General features: G+C 36.5%; 1 protein-coding gene across 1 annotated transcript in view; it reads right to left on the reverse strand.

The window, feature by feature from the left end:
• Positions 1–23100, reverse strand: part of LOC136877740 (uncharacterized) — a 198367-nt gene that overhangs the window by 53822 nt on the left and 121445 nt on the right. Inside the window, exons 13-17 of the mRNA XM_068228622.1 lie at positions 20401–20516; positions 15915–16019; positions 12759–12969; positions 3264–3486; positions 642–825 (exon numbers count right to left, since the gene is read on the reverse strand). Coding sequence (XP_068084723.1) covers positions 642–825; positions 3264–3486; positions 12759–12969; positions 15915–16019; positions 20401–20516 — 839 coding nt within the window. The remainder of the gene's footprint in view (positions 1–641; positions 826–3263; positions 3487–12758; positions 12970–15914; positions 16020–20400; positions 20517–23100) is intronic.

Below are 23100 nucleotides of genomic sequence, written 5' to 3' on the forward strand. Positions count from 1 at the left end.
GGTATTAATCGAAAAATGGATTGTACGATAAGATGTCTCTGGCCACATTTAGCGATCTAAATGGCTGGTCCTATGATATATTCAAGTATCTCATCTATTTAAAGGTAAGATTGTTTTAGAAAAGTTGAATAGGGTGAAATTGGCGTAAGCTTTTCACATATTGAATTACTTTTCAGATACTTATGTAACAACTTAAAACATAGAATTTGGCACACATATGGCTACTGGGTGGGCCAATATTTGTAAGAGCAACAGTATAGTGCCTGTTTTTACTTTGAGAATTATTTTTAGATATCTGCCCATATTTCCTCTTCATCATCATCACTCCTATACTATATGCTCTTAATGATAATATTTATTGATGGCATTAAGTTATGTTATAGAGTTGCTAATATGTAACTAAGAAAAGTTTACATAAGGTATAAAGGAGAAATTGAAAATGTAAATATAAAATTATCTCATCATACAGTATTATATGACAAGTAGGCTAGGTTACTTATCAATTATGATTTTAGTACATTTACTTTTCTGGCTTTTTTCATAAGGTGAGATTGTGAACAGTCAAATATCCTGTATCTACATTAACTAGATCTCTTCAGATTTTCAGTTATGTTTGTTCAAGACCGTATACTTTTATTTACCTCATATTCAACAGCAGCTGGAAAACGTTTTCCCATTGCTTCCATGTTTTCTTCAATTGATGTAACAAAACGCACTGGTCTGTTCAATCTATAGGCAGCCAAAGCACAAGCACAAGCAACTTGGGCAGATCGTGAGATTTTACCACCAAATCCTCCACCCATACGACGGACTTTGATGTTTATACTGTAACAAATATCACACAAATTTGCAGTAATTCACACCAACCATCACATTATCATGAACAAATAATAAAGATCCTATAACTCGAAAAAAAAAACAAATACCAACATATTTGAATATACTCAAAATATTACTTTTTGATGGTATTCTGTATATTGCTACTAATAAATACTTTTATATACAGGATGAGGCAAAAAAAAAGGAAGTAATCAAAACATTGACTGATATATCAATTTTCTATTGGAAATTTATTTCTTGCATGAATACATGCTTAACATTGTATGTTAACAGGTAATTTTGACTGATAAATCACCATGCAGTACACACTAGCAGAACGAATTTGAGGTGTGGAGTGTTACTTTAGAAGTTGTGGTACCGGATGAAATTATGGAATATCCTTGGAAGCGGTACATTTTGGGTCTGAAGAGCAGTTACAGAAATTAGCTCCTCTGAAGAGAACCATCTTGAAGTGAATGTAAATGTTTAGAAGAACAGAAAAATGAAAATGAAAAATCACAATGAAGGACAATCTGCATGACAACGCAACAAAAGAACAAACAAAAATATTTGTTGTGTGTTAGATGAAGTTCTGCAGTCTCTAAAATAAGAATATTGCATACTACATCAAAAGAGTTGTGTATTGAATGCCCATCATATGGTGAAGATAGTGGTGCTCATTATTAAGGAATACAGATGCTTCATGAATTGAAAGCAACAGATTTCTGTTCTTTCTTCTGTCTAAGTATCCATATAACATGGATGATTGATGGTTTTCTGATGAGTGTCATGTTCTGCTCAGTGGCCATGTAAACAAGCAAAACATGCATTTTCTAGGAAGGGAAAAGCATACTGAGTACACACAAACACTGTTCCAATCAGAGAAAGTAACCATTTAGGCGACAGCGTTAAATCATGGTGTTATTGGACCCACTTAATTCAAGAAGAGGATGGTAACTCAACAACAGTAACTGCTAAGATATACAGGGAGCATGTCACAGTTCTGTTTCATGCAGATATTTTGTTCCCTTGAGGGTGGGGGTGGTAGAATACATCCATGGTATCCCTTGCCTGATGTAAGAGGCAACAAGAAGGGACATACCCCCCAAGGGGCTTTCAACGTGGGTTGAGACAATGGGGCTCCTAGCTAAACCTGGAATAACTTCCACTTACTGTACTTGTGCCACTTCCCTCACTTTAATCTATCCTATCCAACCTCTCTTGGCTGACTCTTATTGTTTTTTGACCCTGATGGTATTAGGTTTGTGGAGCCTAGGCTGTCTTTCATTTTCAGACCCTTCATGACCCTTCCCTTTCTTTGGCTGATACATTCACTCTTCAAATTGTCGGATTTCTTCCATTTTTGTTTCTGATTAGTGTTAAGAGAGGACAGCTGACCAGTTGTAAAAACAATAATCATCATCACTAGCAGAGATTATTTTGTGATCTAAATAATTTAGGTATCAATAATCAAGGTTTCCAGCAAGATAGTCACGTAGGCCAGAAAAACAGAGTAGGCCTTCTGTTAGAGGAACTGTTTACAGAATGTCTTATGTCCAGAGAACTGCCTTTAGTTTTCATCCTAGAAGTCCAGACCTAATGATATATGATGTGTTCCTAATGTTTAAGGAACAATGTTTTTCACAATCTCTGCAACAACTATATGAGAACAATGACTCAATGATGGAAGATGTAAACCCTGAACCACAGTGCTCCCATATGGTATATAACACCATCGAATGTATTGAATTTGTTGTTCTTAATGACCGAAAGCATGTAGAACATGTTGTGTGATAAATATACCTTAACATGTTGAGCATCATGCTGGTGTCTATCATGAATGTTCCTGCTACACTACAGGAGACAGTGGTGTCTATTGGCTAAAAACTGATTGTGTAGTCACTTGTACGCTTGTATACAAGGAAGTTGGAATTTGAGCCCTGGACTGGCCAACATGTAGTTTTGACATAAACCCCATTGAACATATATGGGATACAGTTGGAAGGAACTTCAGACAATGTGACAACACTATCTTGGCACAACGTAGAACATAATTGCTGGAGGAGTGGGATCGCATCCTAGCAGAGGCCATCCAACAACCTGTGAACAGCATGCCTGTATGTTTACAGGCCATCGTAGATGCTAGGGGTGGAAACACCCATTTTTAGTGATCAGTGTCCTCATAAAATGCAGTATAAACATTAACTTTGTTTTGTTCGGCTATAAATTTAATAACAATTGACAAAAACTAATAGAAAGACAACTTAAAAACTGAAAAATTACTGATCTCTTGGGTTCCTTTTCTCCTTTTGTGTTTGTACTGTGTTTTTAGTCTTCATTCATCTTCACACTTTTTGTCTTTTTTGTCTTGAAAGCCATGCTAATGGAAAGGACCAAACAGGTAACAAGTGACTTGAAATCCAATACGTATTATGACAATTTACCTGTTCTCAGGAATACCTAAACTTTCAGCAACAGCACAGTTAGTGAGGTCCATCCACTGTGTGGCAGAAAATACATCCATACCATCTTCTAGTGGTACGCAGAGGCAAGTTTGTGTCTCCAAGGTGTAGTGGTACTGAGTATCCATGTGAAATCTTCCCTTCAGTACATGCAACTCCTGTCCTGTACCTGGACACTGACCGGTTACAGAGTCTATTGTACCTGCTGTAAAGAAGAAGAAACAATAACACTCTTTCACCTCTACTTCCACATTATAATATTGTAGTGATAGTAAATGTCAGCAACATCATAGTAACAATGTAGTCTAAGCCTGATAGGTAGTCAGGGCTCTTTTTATGAGGACCCCTGTGGAGGAGTTTTAAGATTGTGAGTCTCTCATGTTCATGTCCTTCATGACCCTTCCCTTTCTTCTGCCGATACCTTCATTTTTCAAAGTATAGAACCACTTCCATTTTCACTCTGATCAGCGTTAAGAGAAGATGTTTGCCCAGTTGTACTTCCTCACCACCACCTCCACCATCCTTTTATGGGAAAATGCTGGGTGACGCATAAGTCTACACTTTTATTAACTTTAAATAAACAAAAACCCACATGTTCTTGTTCTTTTGTGTCTTTGTGTTTGTCCTGCTGTCTTTCCTCTGTTGCTCTCTTCTCTCACAGTGACCTGTCATTGTCAACATCTTTGTCATTTTCTTAATATATGTTGTGATCCAAATACTTCTCTTTCTATATATGATATTATCCCTCACCTGTGTATTTTCTATTTCCTATCCCTTTCAAACCCTGTTCATACTGATGTGTGGGTAGGTCAAGAACTTATTTCATTCTGGCTTCAAGTTTCCCACAAGACAATTCAAACCAGCACTACACACTTATATAGGCTTTGCTCTCTCTATTTCAACTGCTTAATTTTTCAATAATCATGAAGAAACTACAGCACTTGGTTGTGAAATGCTGAAATCCCTACCAAGGAATGCAGAGGGTTTCAGAAAATGTCATGAAGGAAAGTATGCAAGATGTCATTTAAGTTAAAATGAATTGTATAATATTAGAGAATATCTGAACCTTTGAAAGAATACCCAAACTGGTTTAATAATGTTATTTGCTTTACGTCTCACTAACTACTCTTTTTTATGGTTTTTGGAGATGCTGAGGTGCCAGAATTTAGTCCCACAGGAGTTCTTTTATGTGCCCATAAATCTACCAACACAAGGCTGGTGTATTTGAGCACCTTCAAATACCACAGGACTGAGCCAGGATCGAACCTGCCAAGTTGGGGTCAGAAGGCCACCGCCTCAACTGTCTGAGCCACTCAGCCTGGCACCAAACTGGTTTAGAAACTCTCATGAACAGAAGTAATGTTTTGTGCGACCCTTAAAATTGAAGGTCTTAACCCTCAACCACAGATGTGCATAATGAGAGCCATGAACACAGGCATGCAGTCCCTGATGCTACCGCTATATCATTGTTAACACAAGAAGAAATCAATAATTATCCTTTCACATTCTTTTGCCCACCTAATAAAAATGAGGAGGAAATATACTGTATTGCAGTCTTCAATTAATAATATCATAAATTTTTATTCTCATGCGAAGTACTGCTCGTAAATGCAAAGTAGGCTACACATGAAGACTTGTCTATGAAATTCCCTTAAGAAGCGATGAACAGTGAATTAAATTATTGGAATAATACACATTCACGTGAAGGCCCTTGTCTAGTAAACATTGTGAGAATGAGGTCAAACAATTGTGTCAACACAGACTGCTGGCAGTATACACTATGTCTAATATCTCCTGTACTACCGTACACAACACAGTTGGACCCCATTAAGCATTATGCAACTGGTTGCCCACCAGGAAATCAAGTAGCAAAAGAGGATTGATTTACATATTTGAAATTTTAGAGTGGTTGGAGAGACCGTGAATCTGTGATTAATGATCAAGCAATATATGTCATTTAATTGTAAATTATGTAAATACAACTAAAACCTGTTTTAAAGCATAGAACTTGAGAAAAATTATGTTACTGTGCCTCATCATACAATTGCATACATCATAAATTTGTGTAAAAAGAAATAATGTGTAGGTAATTTGTTATTTTCCTGCATGAAAAATATATAGTACTCATTTCTTTTTGGTAAAAATTATAGCCTCAAGTCTCAGTGTATTGTAAGATAGTGGGCACATATTGATCATCAGGCTCATTTTCTCCTTCTAAGATCATCCTGTATTTCTACTCTTTTACTAATTGTATTCATCCTCATAATTTCTTCCATTCATTTTTCCTGTGTTTATCCAACTTTCTTTCTATCCAACACTTTCCTCATAAAGACTAAAGATCTACCAAGGTAATCCTGTGGATGTCAATGCCCTCCCTCTTGATAAAGATGGAAGCAGAAACAAATTTGTTGGGGAATGCAGAAGAACTGGGGCTGAGGAAGAGGGAGTCTATTACCTGAAGGGAACAGCTTGACAACTTAGTTATACACCATTTTATATTGTTTTTAATGTGATTGAATTTAATTGTGATAAGGGAGTACTGGATTAAGGAGGACACACTTGACGTCATATCGCAACAGTGCTCAACATTTTATCTACACAGACATACTCCTAATGTCATGTTTATATGGAGATGACAAGATGGACTTTACTTCCATGCCATTATTTATTAATTTTTAATACCGGTATGTCATATTGTACATGTCCCAGTTTTAGTTTTCTTAGTGAGCGCCCCCCTGTTTCATTAGGTCTTAACAGTAATATGTGAATTTTAACCTATATAGCTGAAGAAAAGAATCGACATATTTTTCAAAACATGTTAAATGTAAATAAATTTTTAATACATAGTGTTGACTAGGCAGATTATCCATCTCTCTGTTTACTGTAGTTAGAAAGTTATTAGAAAATACAAGATATGCAGTATAGCACAGCCAGTGATGGGAAAATTACAAAATAAAATAAATTGGGCTCAATTGCAGTTACCTCACTTACATTTACTAATTACTTCTTCAAAAAGTAATCAGAAAAATTACAATTACTTCTCAGAATACAAATTTTTTGGGAATCACTGACATATTTTTGCATGGGAATGGAATGATACCAAAGTTTGCAAGAAAAAATACATTACTCCATTTTGTGTTATTTAGCATAGTGACTTTATGTGGTTATCATCACTAGGCAAAACTAATCAGACTTTCAAAATTATTGTTCCCAAGCAAAGTTTGCGTGTCACTTTCATGTTTGCATTATTTTCAGGATAACTAATTCAAAGTATTTATTCAAAGAGGGGAATGGAAATGCCTTAACCCCTTCTTCATCAAATGTTTATTCTGGCCCTATTCTCAACCATGTATCCTCTGCGGGCAGGGGCGGTAGAATAACATCTGCAGTATCCCCTGCCTATCTTCAGATTTGACTAAAAGGGAGACCAAGGACTCTCAACTTGGGAGTGTGGGTTGGCAACCACGATTCCACTAGGTGAGTCTGGCATTGCTTCCACTTACTTGTGTCACTGCCCTAGGTCCACTATCATTCTTTCCCAACCCCAATGATGTTAGGTTCTCGAGGCCTAGGAAGTATTTCATTTTCATGCCCTTCATGGCCGTTCCCTTTCTTTTGCCGATACCTTCACTTTTTCAAGTGTCGGGCCTCCTCCATTTTCCTTCTGATTAGTGTTAGTAGAGGTTGGTTGCCCAGTTGTACTTCCTCTCTCAACAACAATCGCCACCAGCACCATCTTGACCACATAGTACATAATTATCTAAATCTCATCCAGTAACCATGACAACATGCCTGTAAATGAATGAGTGCATGATGTATTCTGGAATTATACTCCTGGCATGACACCTTGCAAGTGCCGGGGCTCCAAAGTCGCTAAGCTCTCAATGTGATGTATATCAATTGTGGGAATGTAATGATTACTAAAATGTAACAATTACAATTTTATTTCAAGAAGTAAATTTCGAGTAAAAATTAAATTTTGTGAAAAGTAACAATTACAAGTAAAAATTACTAAAAAGTAATAGTTACAAGTAATTTCAGGTTCGTTTACGCAATTAATTCCCAACTCTGAGTACAGCAAATCTTCCTGTGCCATCCTGGAAGAAGTTGTGGTAACTGTTTTCCATGTGTTTTCATGTTATTCACCTGTATCTGTTCATAATTATTTTAAATATTGAAATAGAGGATGCTGGAGAAGAAATAATCGATAATTCAGATTACCCTTATTACTGTATGAGGGTATTTTCTTACCATAACTTGACATTTCTCAGATAAATTTAGAAATCATAAATATTGATGCTGACACTTAATTCTTACCTTGCAAAGCAACCTTAATCCTCATTCTTTTAGAATATGGTAATGGTTTTTGAATATGTTCACAAAAATTATGTACAAAATTACTTGAAATAGCCCTAAAAAGCCTGGGTTTTTGGATCAAGGGGTGAAGAATGGGCCGGGACTCAATGTGTTAAACAGGTACTTCAGGTATAAATGTCTGCGGTTCATCATTTACACAAAACAGATAACACAATAATTTACATTCCCCTTTGACAATTGTTATTTGACCTTAATGTTAAATAATTCATATGGCTTTAGAAGTGGAAGAAATACAGTGGATCCAATCTTCAGAATGAGGCAATGCATGGAAAAGAATTAGGAATATGGAAAGGATCTGGTCATGAAAACCATACGATAGTGTTCTCAGGGAGAAGGTTGGGAAACCGTAGTCAAAAAGAGACTGGGTAAACAAACTGTAGAAATGATGTAAGCAAAGTACAATAACTGCATCAGCAGCATACAGACTCCATTTCAAGACAGAATGGTTCAGAAATGAAATTGGACTATGACGGAAGTGTGCTGTCGCCTCTTTTGTTTCTAATGGTTATGGGGAAAATTACAAAGGAGACAAAGAAAGCATACAAGAACAGAGAGATGAAGTTATTACTGTTTGCAGACATATTGTGGTCTGGGGAACAAACAGCAAAGGAGTACAATAACAACTTGATTCAATGAATGAGAAAATTGAAAAGTATGGTATGAAAATCAGTGCAGAGAAAAGCAAAACCATGATGATATCAAGAGGAGAAAAACAAGGAAAAGGCACTGTTGAACATGTTTCAATCAATCAATCAATCAATCAATCAATCAATCAATCAATCAATCAATCAATCAATCAATCAATCAATCAATCAATCAATCAATCAATCAATCAATCAATCAATCCTGATCTGCATTTAGGGCAGTCACCCAGGTGGCAGATTCCCTATCTGTTGCTTTCCTAGCCCTTTCTTAAATGGTTGGAAAGAAATTGAAAATTTGTTGGACATCTTCCTTGTTAAGTTATTCCAATCCCTAACCTCCCTTCCTAAAAATGACTATTTGCCCCAATTTGTCATCTTGAATTCCAGTGAAATTCTACCACAGTATAAGAAACCTTGTCTGTAATAAGGAAGTACCAAGGAAGTGTAAGGAGATACCGGTAACATATAAAGTGTATTATGCACCCATATTGACTAATGCGGCTGAGACCTGGACATTGACAAATAGGGATGAGAGTAGAATTCAAGCCAGCAAAATGAAATATTTAAGAAATATGATAGGAAAGACAAGGAAAGACAGAGTGGGAAATGAAGATGTTAAAAAAGAACTTGGAAGAGAAAACCTAAATGACAGAAATGACAGGAATAAACTAAGATGGGTTTGGCATATAGAGAGGATGGATGAGAAAAGAATACCAAAACAGATGATGGAGATGAAGTTCAAGGAAAAGAGAGTGAATGGGAGACCTAGAGCAAGGTGGATTGATTCAATAAAGAGGGGTGCAAAAAGAGAAAACCTGGACTGGGACAAACAGATGGAAGAGGAATGGTGGAAAGAGAGAGGAAAGTTGGAGACGTGACATAAATGCCCAGACCTGGTAGAAGCTGGATACATACTTTTTTTTTTTTACAAGTTGCTTTACGTCGCACTGACAGAGATAGGTCTTATGGCGATGATGGGATAGGAAGGGACGAGGAGTGGGAAGGAAGTGTCCATGGCCTTAATTAAGGTACAGCCCCAGCATTTGCCTGGAGTGAAAATGGGAAACCACGGAAAACCATCTTCAGGGCTGCTGACAGTGGGATTCGAACCCACTGTCTCCCGATTACTGGATACTGGCCGCACTTAAGCGACTGCAGCTATCAAGATCGGTGAGAAGCTTGATAAGGGAAAAGGAAGAGGAGCAGGATGATGTTAAATCATAATTTTTGTATTTTCCTTGTTTTGAACAGTGTATGGAATTATATTTCTGAATGAATGAATGAATGAATGAATGAATGAATGAATGAATGAATGAATGAATGAATGAGTATATGTGAGCAGGTTGGGCTAACAGATGATAGTGTGGGTGGGTTTTCTGTATATATTAAAGGACAAAGTGTTGTTATAGTTGCTCATTCATTTTTCCTATTACAGATTTGGATGTTATTGAAGGTTTCCACTACCGAGTCACCCACGCAGCACTTGGCATAGTTTCCACTCAGAATATGTTCTTGTACTTCTGCAGTTCTCTAGACTTTTCGAACATGTGACTCTGAGTATAGACTGTTTCTCAAGTTTTATTTTTGTGATTTTGTCCTAGTATTTTAGTGTGACATACTATACTTTCAGACTAAGAGGTTCTCAACCTGGCTACTACCTCACATTGTAATAACTTCATCATGTTGCACATGTTTTTATACATTCTTCCTCATCAAGTTTTTTAATAATATTCTTTTAACATTAATCATATAGTTTTTAACATTTTCACTGAAGATGGCTCAAAAATGACCCAAAACATGTTTAATTAGAATTACTACATCTAAAGATGGATATATATGTATTGAATAGGAGGACACAATGAATCATTTTCTTTGTAAAGCAAATTTGCTTTGGTACTTTGATATGATGTTGAGGAAGAGGGAGGGACAATTGACAGGGACCACAGAGTAAAAATGTAAAAAGAGTCTGTGATGGGTTTAAAGCAATTGTTGAGGAATGTAAAAATAGGTTTGTACCCTTAAAGGTGGTAAGGAATGGTAAAGATCCACTATATTATAACAGAGAAGTAAAGAGACTAAGAAAGAGGTGTAGGTTGGAAAGAAATAGAGTTAGAAATGGCTGTGGAAGTAAGGAGAAATTGAAGGAACTTACTAGGAAATTGAATCTAGCAAAGAAGTCAGCTAAGGATAACATGATGGCAAGCACAATTGGCAGTCATACAATTTTTAGTGAAAAATGGAGGAGTATGTACAGGTACTTTAAGGCAGAAACAGGTTCCAAGAAGGACATTCCAGGAATAATTAATGAACAAGGGAGTGTGTTTGCGAGGATCTTCAAAAGGCAGAAGTATTCAGTCAGCAATTTAAAAATTGTTGGTTACAAGGATAATGTCCAGATAGAGGAGGTGACTAATACTAAAGAAGTATTAAAATTTACCTATGATAACAATGACATTTACAGTAAGATACAAAAGTTTTAAAATAGAAAAGCAGCTGGAATTGATAAGGTTTTGGGGGATATACTAAAGACAATGGGTTGGGATATAGTACCATATCTGAAGTACTTATATGATTATTGTTTGCATGAAGGAGCTATACCAAATGAATGGAGAGTTGCTATAGTAGCCCATGTGTATAAAGGAAAGGGTGATAGACATAAAGCTGAAAATTAGAGGCCAGTTAGTTTGACATGAATTACATGTAAGCTTTGGGAAAGCATTCTTTCTGATTATATTAGACATGTTTGCAAAATTAATAACTAGTTTGATAGAAGGCAGTTCGGGTTTAGGAAAGGTTATTCCACTGAAGTTGAACTTGTAGGATTCCAGCAAGATATAACAGATATCCTGGATTCAGGAGGTCAAATGGACTGTACGGTATCGCAATTGACCTATCTAAGGCATTTGAAGCTTTATCTGTCCCTGTATTAATGAAGAGGGGAATTCCTCAAGGCAGGATTATTGGACCTTTATATTTCCTTATATATTATATATATCAATGATATGTGTAAAGAAATGGAACCAGAGATAAGGCATTTTGCAGATGATGTTATTCTGTACAAAGTAATAAATAAGTTACAAGATTACAGTATGTGCAACTGCAAAGTGACCTCGATAATGTTGTGAGATGGACAGTAGGCAATGGTATGATGATAAATGGGGTTAAAAGGTTGCGAGTTTCACAAATAGAAAAAGTCCTCTCAGTTTTAATGACTGTGTTGATGGGGTGAAAGTTCCTTTTGGGGATCATTGTAAGGACCTAGGTGTTAATATAAAGAAAGATCTTCATTGGGGTAATCACATAAATATGATTGTAAATAAAAGGTACAGATCTCTGCACATGGTTATGAGGGTATTTATGGGTTGTAGTAAGGTTGTAAATGAGAGGGCATATACATTTCTGGTAAGACCCCAACTAGAGTATGGTTCCAGTGTATGGAACCCTCACCAGGATTACTTGATTCAAGAAGTGGAAAAAATCCAAAGATAAGCAGCTCAATTTGTTCTGGGTGATTTCCAACAAAAGAGTAGCATTACAAAAATGTTGCAAAGTTTGGGCTGGGAAGACTTGGGAGAAAGGAGACGAGCTGCTCGACTAAGTGGTATGTTCAGAGCTGTCAGTGGAGAGATGGCGTGGAATGATATTAGTAGACGAATAAGTTTGGGTGGTGTCTTTAAAAGTAGGAAAGATCACAATATGAAGATAAAGCTGGAATGCAGAAGGAAAAAATGGGGCAAATATTTGTTTATAGGAAGGGGAGTTAGGGATTTGAATAACTTACCAAGGGAGATGTTCAATAAATTTCCAATTTCTTTGCAATCATTTAAGAAAAGGCTAGGAAAACAATAGATAGGGAATCTATTGTGCCTTAAATGCAGATCAGCAGTGATCGGTCGGTCAGTTGGTTGGTGTGGGTAGCCCTGGATATCAGCCATTACTTGATAACTTGAAATAATGAATGTAATTTCTCAAAATATACACACAGAATAAAAGTAACAATTCAAAACTGAGAAAGTGACTGCACAGTTTGGGTCCGTAGCTATCTTCAGAAAATGGGAAAGGAATGAAAATGAGTAATTAGATAAGTATGAAAAAGGCAACTTTCTTTAAAAATTATAATAGCTTATATGCACTTGCTTGTGTTAATTTATAATACTGTACAAGAAGGTAGTGTGTATTTATGAAAAAAAAATATGCTGTTCAAAATTGAAAATGGGGACATCCGGAGTGTTCAGGCAAATTAGAGACTAAAGCCATTTCTGAAAGCAATTATTTTATCGCTTGTCATCTAATCCTTATCTGATAAGTTTGTATTCTCCTGTATACCTTCTTAAAATGATTCATGCAAAGAGAAATTTGTGACTGAGTCAAATGAAACACTTTTCTTCTGATGTTAAGAGGTACTGGCTATCTAACTGTATCTTAGTGGTTTAATTTACTATTAGAGGAATCTCACCTGTTGAGCAGTTAGATGTAGGTTTCACCTCCATGATGATACGTGACTCGTTGCCTGAAGTAATGGCATCTTGTATTGTCAGAACTGGTCTCTCTCTATCTTTCACTGTCACTATCACCTTTTCTGCAGCTGCTCTTGCCGCCCGCTGTGACGTAGCTACTATAATACCCACTGGCTGCCCAGCATGCAAGATCTTCCCTGAACTAAAGATCTGGAAGATAAATCTCTTCTTAGGATCTCAGAATGGGGACAAAAGAAACACTCTCTCTCTCTCTCTCTCTCTATCTATCTATCTATCTATCTATCTATCTATGTTGGATGAGACAGATCAGAGGAGATTACATTGGTATGGACACGTACAGAGAATGAATATCTAACAGTGCAGGTGCAATGATACACTAAGATTAATAAGGTGAAATTCATTTCCAGCAGATAGGCTAGATCTCAAATTTCATGCTTGTAAGTTAATACAAGTTTTTTACATCCTGAGGCAGTATATTTGAGGAAGCTAAGTTTGTAGCTGCTTGCTCCATTAATGATGCAAATTGCTCTATCTATCTATCTATCTATCTATCTATCTATCTATCTATCTATCTATCTATCTATCTATCTATCTATCTATCTATCTATCTATCTATCTATCTAGAGAATGCTCCTTAATGCTGAGGTTTGTCTCCAACTAAACAAAAAACAAAATATAATCATAACATTAAAAAAACAGGTGAAAATGAAACTGGAATGCATACAAAAACTCTATTATGCCTGAATGGCATTTTTTCCCTTCTCTCAATCTTTATCATCACCTATTACCCATCAATACTTTTGCATGGAGCTTAATATGTTGTGCTACCAACTGGTTAATGAACAACCTCTTCTCCTGCTTCCTGTGGGCTCCCATTCTTTTATGAACTTTGGTTACAGGTGTTCATTCTCTGCACATGTCCGTACCAATATAATCTCCCCCGATCTGTCTCATCCAACATAGTTGTATCAGCCTGCATCTGTCTTTGTATATCTGTGTTCCTTAACTTTATAGTCTTGATTTCTAGGCTATTCTCTGCAAGTAGCCTGTCCCAGGGAAGCTCAACTTGTAGGATTCCAGCAAGATATAGCAGATATTTTAGGTTCAGGAGATCAAATGGACTGTACTGCTGTTGACCTATCCAAGGCTCTTGATAGGGTAGAGCATGAGAGATTAGTGATGAAAATGAGGGCAATTGGACTAGACAAAAGGGTGGTTGAATGGGTGGCTACATTTCTAGAAAATAGAACTCAGAGAACTGGAGTAGGTGAAGCATTATCTAATCCTGTAATGATTAAGACGGGGGTCCTGCAGGGCAGTATTATTGGACCTTTATGTTTTCTTATATATATATATATATAAATGATATGAATAAAGATCTGGAATCACAATAACAGATGATGTTATACTGTATAGAGTACTAAATGAGTTGCAGGATTGTGAGCAACTGCACGGGGACTTAAACAATGTAGTAAGATGGAGCAGACAATGATATGAATGTAAATGGGACAAAAAGTCACGTTGTAAGTTTCACCAAGAGGAAAAGTTCTCTCAGTTTTTATTATTGTGTTGATGGGGTGAAAGTACCTAATGGGGAACAATTTAAGTAAATGAAATGGCGTATGGCTGTTAGTGCCGGGAGTGTCCGAAGACATGTTCGGCTCGCCAGGTGCAGGTCTTTTGATTTGACTCCCGTAGGCGACCTGCGCGTCGTGATGAGGATGAAATGATGATGAGGACAACACATACACCCAGCCCCACTGCAAGCGAAATTAACCAAAGATGGTTAAAATGCCCGACCCTGCCGGGAATCGAACCCGGGACCCCTGTGACCAAAGGCCAGTACGCTATGGAGCTGGACAACAATTTAAGTACCTAGGTGTTAATATAAGAAATGATCTTCATTGGGGTAATCATATTAATGAGTCCTGGTAAGACCACAGTTAGAGTATGCCTCCAGTGTATGGGACCCTCACCAGGACTACTTTCTGGTAAAATTTCAGAGGAAAGCAGCACGATTTGTTCTGGGTGATTTCCAACAAAGGAGTAGTGTTATATAAAAATGTTGCAAACTTTGGACTGGGAAGACTTAGGAGTAAGGAGACTTACTCATTTGGAACAAATATTTCAGGTTCTGTGTGGGTATCAACATCTATATCATCATATGTGGTATGTTTTGAGCTGTCAGTGGTGAGATGGCATGGAATGACACAAGTAGAAAAATAAGCATGAGTGGAGCTTTTAAAAGTAGGGAAAATCATAATATGTCAAGAGGACAGATTGGGGCAAATATTTATTTATAGGACGAGGAGTAAGGGATTGGAATAAATTATCAAGGGAAATGTTTGAGGAAAATCTAGGTAAACAATTGATAGGCAATCTGTCGCCTGGGCAATAGCCCTAAATGCAGATTACTGATGCCTGATTGATCCTCCTCATCTTCAGTAGTTATAATTTGGTCATCAGCAAAAAGCAAATGATGCAAGTATACTCAATCTGAAATTTTGAAACCCATTCTTTCACATTTTCCAGACCACATTCTCAAGCTTGCTTGTGTGTATATTTGGAAAAGAGTTGGTGACAAAGTACAGTCTTGTAGCAAACCTTTGCTGGTGGGAATTATTGACGATAATGAATTACCATTTTTATTCTGGCACACGTTGTCCTTTAAAATTTCTTGAACAACTTTAATCAATCAGAGATCAGTACAGTATTTGCCATGTGTAGTGCTTCCCATAGAATCTTCCTTGGAATGCCATCATATGCCTTTCAGGGTCTATTGTTTTCTCAACTATTACTTATAATCACAGAAAAATTGGTTTAAATGAATGAATGAATGAATGAATGAATGAATGAATGAATCAATCAATCAATCAATCAATCAATCAATCAATCAATCAATCAATCAATCAATCAATCAATCAATCAATCAATCAATCAATCAATCAATCAATCAATCAATCAATCAATCAATCAATCAAATCAATCAATCCAATAAAGGAATAATTCAAGCAATTAATTAATACAATTATAAATATTAAATAAAGAGTTACAAACATACATATAATTCACCATTCACCTTTGCAGCTATCACAAGAAAATTAATGTCCAATAACGAGAATAAAGATAATTACCTCCTCAACATTAGGCATGTTGTATAGTACTGGAGTAAATTTAGTGAAATTGTTTTTGCCAGGGATGTCTTCAGCACCAAGAAAAGCAACCACACCATCCATTGCCTTAAAAAGAAAGGATAGGCCAAGATTAATATACAATTAAGTCATATATGGAGAGAGTAGAACAAATAATAGGATAAACATAGTGACAGGTCAGCTTTAGAAGAGGGAATAATAGAAATGGAGACAAGGACAGACATGAAAAATATACTGGGAAACTGGGAGTGACATTTGTAGATCCTAATGGATAGACAGGAGATAAGGATATGCACTCAAATGGCCTTCACTTGAATCGCAGTGGTACATATAGTTTAGGAGGTTTATTTAGAAGGATTATAGGGAGGTACATTCAGGGAAACTGCACGGACTAAGGAGTGGTGATCAGAGTACAGGGATCTGAAGTCAAGTGACGATGACATTAAAATGTTAGTGTTAAACTGTAGAAGTAGTATATAAAAATTAAAATAAATTTAAAAAACAGAATACATTTGTATTTCCTAGGTATTTTAATAGGAGTTGAATCATTTATTTATTTATTTATTTATTTATTTATTTATTTATTTATTTATTTATTTATTTATTTATTATAGAATGTCCCAGTGAGCTAGTGGCTCAAGGAGGGACTGCCCTTTACAATCACAGCTTGGCAGCTTTTTAGTTTCAGTTAACAGATAAGGCATAGGCCTACATATATAACAAGGAATATTTTACAATTATTGATTTACATCATAATATCATTATTTTACATGGAAAAAAGAAGATATTAAAAATAAACTAAACTTAGGTGGAAAAATAGGTATACGGTGGTTATCGATTTATTCTCCAACATACTGTTCAAGGAAGTACCCGTGTACTTCTCTCTTAAATCTGTGCAACTTATTGATTTGTTTCAATTTGGGTGGTAGATTGTTAAAGGCTCTGCTTGCTGAATAAGAAATGCCTTTAACACCATATTTGGTACGTAGTGTTAGTGGAATCTTTGTAAAACTGGTTTGCTGATCTTGTGTTATGGGTGTGAATGTCTTTGCTGTATCATAGTTCTGTATTAACAAAAATCATATTATTTTTATACCTGAACATAAATAAAGCTTGAGAGTATTTAATCTGGCATTGTACTGGTAATATGTTTGTTTCCTGAAAAACTTCCACAGATGGTTTTAGTAAATCAAATCCATACATAATTCTTAAAGCTCTTGTTTGGAGTATGGTACTTCAAGTCCCTTTATAGCTTCCTCTGTACAATTTCCCCATATTATATTCATGTACATAAGGTGTGAATGTATGAGGGAGGTATATATGTTTCTTAAGTGTTGGTTGTTTATTCCATAGTTTTTCAATCTTTTTAGTACTCCAATTACACTAATAATTTGTTTCTTTACATTTAAGATATGGTATGCTCATTCCAACTTAAGTTATTGTCTAAAGCCAGGCCTAAATATGAAAACTCCTTTACTCTTTCAATGGGCTCATTGCCAATTTTTACTACATTACAGGTATTGATAATTTGTGTTGGTTTATGAAATATCATGTATTTTGTTTTTGAGGTGCTAAGTAAACTTGTGTCCTCATCCCGAGGTGGTGCAGCTCTTTTCAGGCACACCCCCATTGGAGGTGAGCTGCATGTACCATTTCAATCACATACCAGCCCTCCTGCCATTCTTAAATTTCTGGCAGTACCAGGAATCGAACCCAGGCCCCCGAGGATGGCAGCTAATCACACTGACCATTACACTACAGAGGCGGACTTTTGAGGTGCTTATAACTAGGTTATTTTTGTTCAGCCATGATGTTAGTATGTCCAGATATTTTTGCATATACTCCATAATTGTTTGCTCACAACTGCTGTCATATAAATATATCATCTGCAAACAGGAATATCTACCAGTAAACTCCAGATAACCTTTATAATTAATAAATAAATAATAAAAACAGTAATGGCCCCAGCACTGACCCTTGTGAGACACCATGTTTAACATTGTAGATGGGTCCTTTAGTTTCATTGATATTAACATTTTTCTCCCTATCAGTTAAGTAATTTTTAAGCCACTCATAGGCTATTCCTCTAATTCCTGTATTTGCTAGTTTATTAAGTAGTAGGATATGGTTAACTGTGTCAAATGCCTTTGCAAGATCTATCAACATTCCAGCTACTATTTTGTTACTATCTAATGCATTCTGTATAAGGGACACTATGTCAAAAGCAACTGAAAGTGTACTATGTTCGGGTAGGAAGCCATACTGAAATATGAAGAAATGTGTTTTTATTAGGAAATTCAAGACTTGTTTTTTTTTATTACTACTTCAAGTACTTTTGCTAGTGAAGATACTATACATCGTGGCCTGTAATTAAGAAGTGATACTATGGATACAGAAATTTTCTTGCAAAACTGGAGTTATCATTGTACAGACAGGATAGGAATGGTAGGAGGGGGAGTATTCATACTGGTCAAAGAATAATTTATAAGCTATGAAAAATTTAAGGATGAGAAACATGAAATTTTCAGTGTAAGGCTCATCTCTAAAGATAATAAGCAACTTGATGTTCTTGGGATGTGTAGACCTGCAAAAAAGTGATGCTGATGCTGATAAGAAATTATTTGATAAGACCTCGACAGTTTTGTGAGACGGACAGCAAGCATTGGTATGATGGTAAATGGGATGAAAAGTCAGGTTGTCAGTTTCTCAAAGAGGAAAAGTCCTCCTGGTTTTAATTCCTGCATTGATGGGGTGTTTGGGGCTGATGACCTAGATGTTAGGCTCCTTTAAGCAACAAGCAACAACTTGATGGGGTGAAAGTTCCTCATGGGAATCATTGTAAGTATCTAGGTTTTAATATAAGGAAATATATTCGATGATGATGATGATGATGATGATGATGATGATGATGATGCTTGTTGTTTAAAGGGGCCTAACATCTAAGTTCATCAGCCCCAGGAAAGATCTCCATTGGGGTAATCACATAAATAGGATTGTAAATAAAGGTTACAGATCTCTTCATATGAATGAGGGTATTCAGGGGTCATAGCAGTGATGTAAAGGAGAGGTCATACAAGTGGGTGAGACCCCAATTGCAGTCTGGTTCCAGTGCATGGAACCATCACTAGGATTATTGATTCAAGAACTGAAAACAATCCAAAGAAAAGCAGCTAGATTTGTTCTGGGTGATTTTTCTGATAAAAGAATAGCATTTCAAAAATATTGCTAAATATGGGCTGGGAACACCGGGAAGAAAGGAGACAAGGTACCATACTTGGCTAAACAGTATGTTCTAAGCTGGCAGTGGAGAGATGGCGTGGGATAACATTAATAGGCAAATAAGTTTTAGTGGTGGTCTTAAAAGTAGGAAAGATCAAAATATGAAGATACAGTTGGAATTCAAGAGGAAAAATTGGGGCAGATATTTATTTATAGGAAGAGGAGTTAGGGATTGGAATAACTTACCAAGAATTTCCAAATTCTTTCAAATTATTTAAAACAAAAAGGCTAGGTAAACAACTGATAGGAAATTGGCCATCTTGGCGACTGCTTCGAATGCAGATTGATTGATTGATTGATTGATTGATTGATTGATTGATTGATTGATTGATTGATTGATTGATTGATTGATTGATTGATTGATTGGAGGACAAGGTCAATCTCTCTATCTTTATATATCACCATCTTCAAATAGATAGGCTCTTCTCTCATCGGTCCAATTCTTTAACAAGCATGTTTTGGTTTTCCAGCTTCATCAGGAGGGGAGGTTCAACACTTGTCAACAGGTCATTTTGACAATTCTTAAAGGACAATCTCCACATTTGAACATATTGTCATCTTCAAAGAAATAGACTGCCTCCTCACCAAGTACAATTCTTCAACATCCATTTCTTCTCAGTCCCCAAGAAACTTGCGTCAGTTTCATCAGGAGGGTGGATATCAACATTCATTGAGGGGCCATCTTAACAGATCTTCAGTGTTGATGTGTAGGATAAGAAGAAAGCTAAATAATCACAGAAAAAGTTAAGATACAGAAATATAAAGATGAACACAGATGGTAAAAGGCCACACAGGACAAACTCAAAAAGAGAAAATGAATCCAATGGGTTGATATAAGTAATAGAAATTATTAACAAAGTGACAACACAAGTATTGTATAGAAAGACAGAATGCTAAATGCTATAGAATGCTATGACAGCCATTGAAAGAGGGAGTACTGTAGTAGAAAAGGAGTCAAGGACTACAGGACAAGGACAGATTTTACATCTTCATGTATGTCATTATAATTAAAATAATTTCACATATTTGATTTCATATGAATACATGTGGGCAAAAAAAAAAAAAAAAAAAACTTATTCAATGTATTAAAAATTTCATTTACTAGGGTAGAGGAATTTTGCTACTAATGACAGTAGTTTGCTTAATATATATCAGTAGAAACCAAAAGAATCATGAATTACTTTCTCACCAGAGCACTAGATGTATCAATTTCTGCTATTGATCCAGGACCTTCTTTTGCCAGTACAAAACTTGCAAATAGTTCACCCGGCATACTGGGTATATCATCTACATACTCAGCCTCACCTAAAACAAATCACAGGGGCTAAACTACACTGTAATATTTAATATACAGTAGAAGTCCACTATAGCGAGTACGCCATATAACGAGAACCCCGTTATGACGATAACTTTTGTAGGTACCTTCAAAATTCCTATATTTAACTGTGTATTATCCTTTGGTTACAGCGAGAACACTATCACTGACGCATCCGTTATTACGAGCGATTATGCGCATACTGCATGCGATCGATAATTTTCGGTACCGTATCATTTTCTCGCTATGCTCACCAGCGAGCTCTCTCGTCGACATTCGAAGGCAATGTCGGAATCGATTAGTAATACCCGTCGAATGCTCTTCCGCGAGAAAAATGAAAGAGGAGAACATGTTTTCGTAATAAATGCGTAAATTACGTGTCCGATAACCGTTGTTAACTCGTTAAAGATAAACGCTGAATAAAAGATCGCTTAATTTTAATGCTAAATACCGCAATTAAGAATGAGATAGGTCTACACCTCAAGGTATGGCAGAGTGCGTTAACGATTACGAGGTTAGTTTATATTCTCGTGTCCGTTAAATCACGGAAAGGCTATTTATCATGTAAATTTATAGCGAGAAGGTTATCATTTCTCTACTTCCGCTTGAAGTATGTTTTCAGCATACATATAGTCAGTGATTTAGTTGGAACAAAATATTTACAGGAACTCACATTATTAATTCAGCAATTTCCAAATGGACTCTTATTGGGTGTCAACATCAGCGGCCTCATGTTTCCGACAAGTTGTTTTATCAGCCGAACGTCTCCCCACATATGGTTGTGGGTTAACGCTCCAACGCTCCTTATGAAAATAGTCCGCTTGATCAGTCCGCTTGATCTTGCAACCAGGAGCCTATTTCTCTTTTCGGTGTGGATCTCATTCACGGTACTGAAAGCTATTTCAGCTTCTGCTGAAGAGATGGAAATAGACTGTACAGTCTTGATTAAAGGCATCAGCTCCACTGGAATTTCCTTTCTAAATGCATTAATGTACCTCCTCTTGTATGACATGTGGAAAAAGTCACAAAGGTTGCCAACACTCTCATCACCATAGCAGATATCCAAAGTAGAAGTGGAGGGCCAGTTATTTTTGTATAGTACCTTTGAATCACTGATAACTTTTGTCATTCTCTCATGTCTCTGCTGACTAGAGCTGGAACGACGATGAGATGATGTGGACACATTTTCCATAAGCCTATTATTTAAACTGTCCACAAGACTTCTAAAAAACTGCTTTCTGTTAATTTTTACAACTTTTTTAGAATCATGTAATCCTATGTTTCTAAACTTTTTTGTTTTCTGCTGCACCCATGACGTTTCAGCGCTATGTATAGATTATAAGATTTTCTTACTGAATTTAAAAATGTTACGTCATTCTAAAGCGGGTAAATATTTTCCGGAACGGCGTTCCGGTCCGTTCCGGTCCAACTAAACCACTGCATATAGTACAGAGAAGTTAGGATATGAGACGCTATTTGAATAACGAAACTGAAACGTTTGCCACAAAATGCGATCGATCATCTTCGGTACGGTATGGTTTTCGCGCTATGTGCATTTGCGAACTCTCTCGTCAACATTCGAAGGCGATATTGGAGTCGATTGGTAATACCCGTCGACTGATGTTCTCAAAAGAAAATTCGAAATGAAAGACGATGAGACGTTTTCGTAATAAATGCGTAAATAACGTGGCCGGTAGCAGTTGTTACTCGTTAAAAATAAAGGCTGAAATAAATGATCTCTTAATGGTATACCGTATACTGAAATTAAGTAAGAAAGTGATACACCTCAATATATGGCAGGGTACATTACTGATTTCAGAGGATAGTTTATATTTTTTTCGCATCTAGTTAAATTTCAGAAAGCTATTCCCATGTCATTTTTAGGGAGGAAATTATCATTTCTCTATATGCGTTTCAAATAGGTTTTTATGATACATATACGGTTAGGTTAGGTGATGCCGTTTGAAGAAGAAAACCGAAATGTTTGCCATAGAAGCCTCTGAAGTGATACCGTACTTCTCCGAATCCAAGACGACGATTTTTTTTTTCTGAATCCCATGTGAAAAATCAAGGGTCGTTTTGCATTCGCGGCCTGATAGTAATGAACACCACTGGCAACTACCGCAGTAACCACGCTGTTTTTTTCTCTTCCGCGCCCGTACACACAAAACTCGTTGACAAAAAAACGACCGCCTCTTTATCATAGGACTACATCGCTAGCCGCGGCGACCAGTCGCGTATAGTGCCTACCTATGTGTAACGTCACTGGAATTCAGGAAATAGTGAAGAGAGAATGACATTCTATTATCCTCTACAAAAATGTTTCTCAAATCTGCAGAATGGCATCAAAACATGCGAGCCTTCGAATTCTTAGAAAGGCCACGGCTATTCAGTAGCAGAGTTATAACGCGTCTGCGGTACCTCTGACGCTTAGAAAAATTAAGTTTTATAGACAGCAGGAATATTTTCGTGCTGGATCGTCGTATTATAAAGATACGTGGAACGGGTATTGCCGGCAAATTTTCAACGGGTTCTCGTCGATGTTATGATGCCAATTTTAAGTTAATGGCTATT

This window comes from Anabrus simplex, chromosome 7 (assembly GCF_040414725.1).
Source record: "Anabrus simplex isolate iqAnaSimp1 chromosome 7, ASM4041472v1, whole genome shotgun sequence".
Lineage (NCBI taxonomy): Eukaryota > Metazoa > Arthropoda > Insecta > Orthoptera > Tettigoniidae > Anabrus > Anabrus simplex.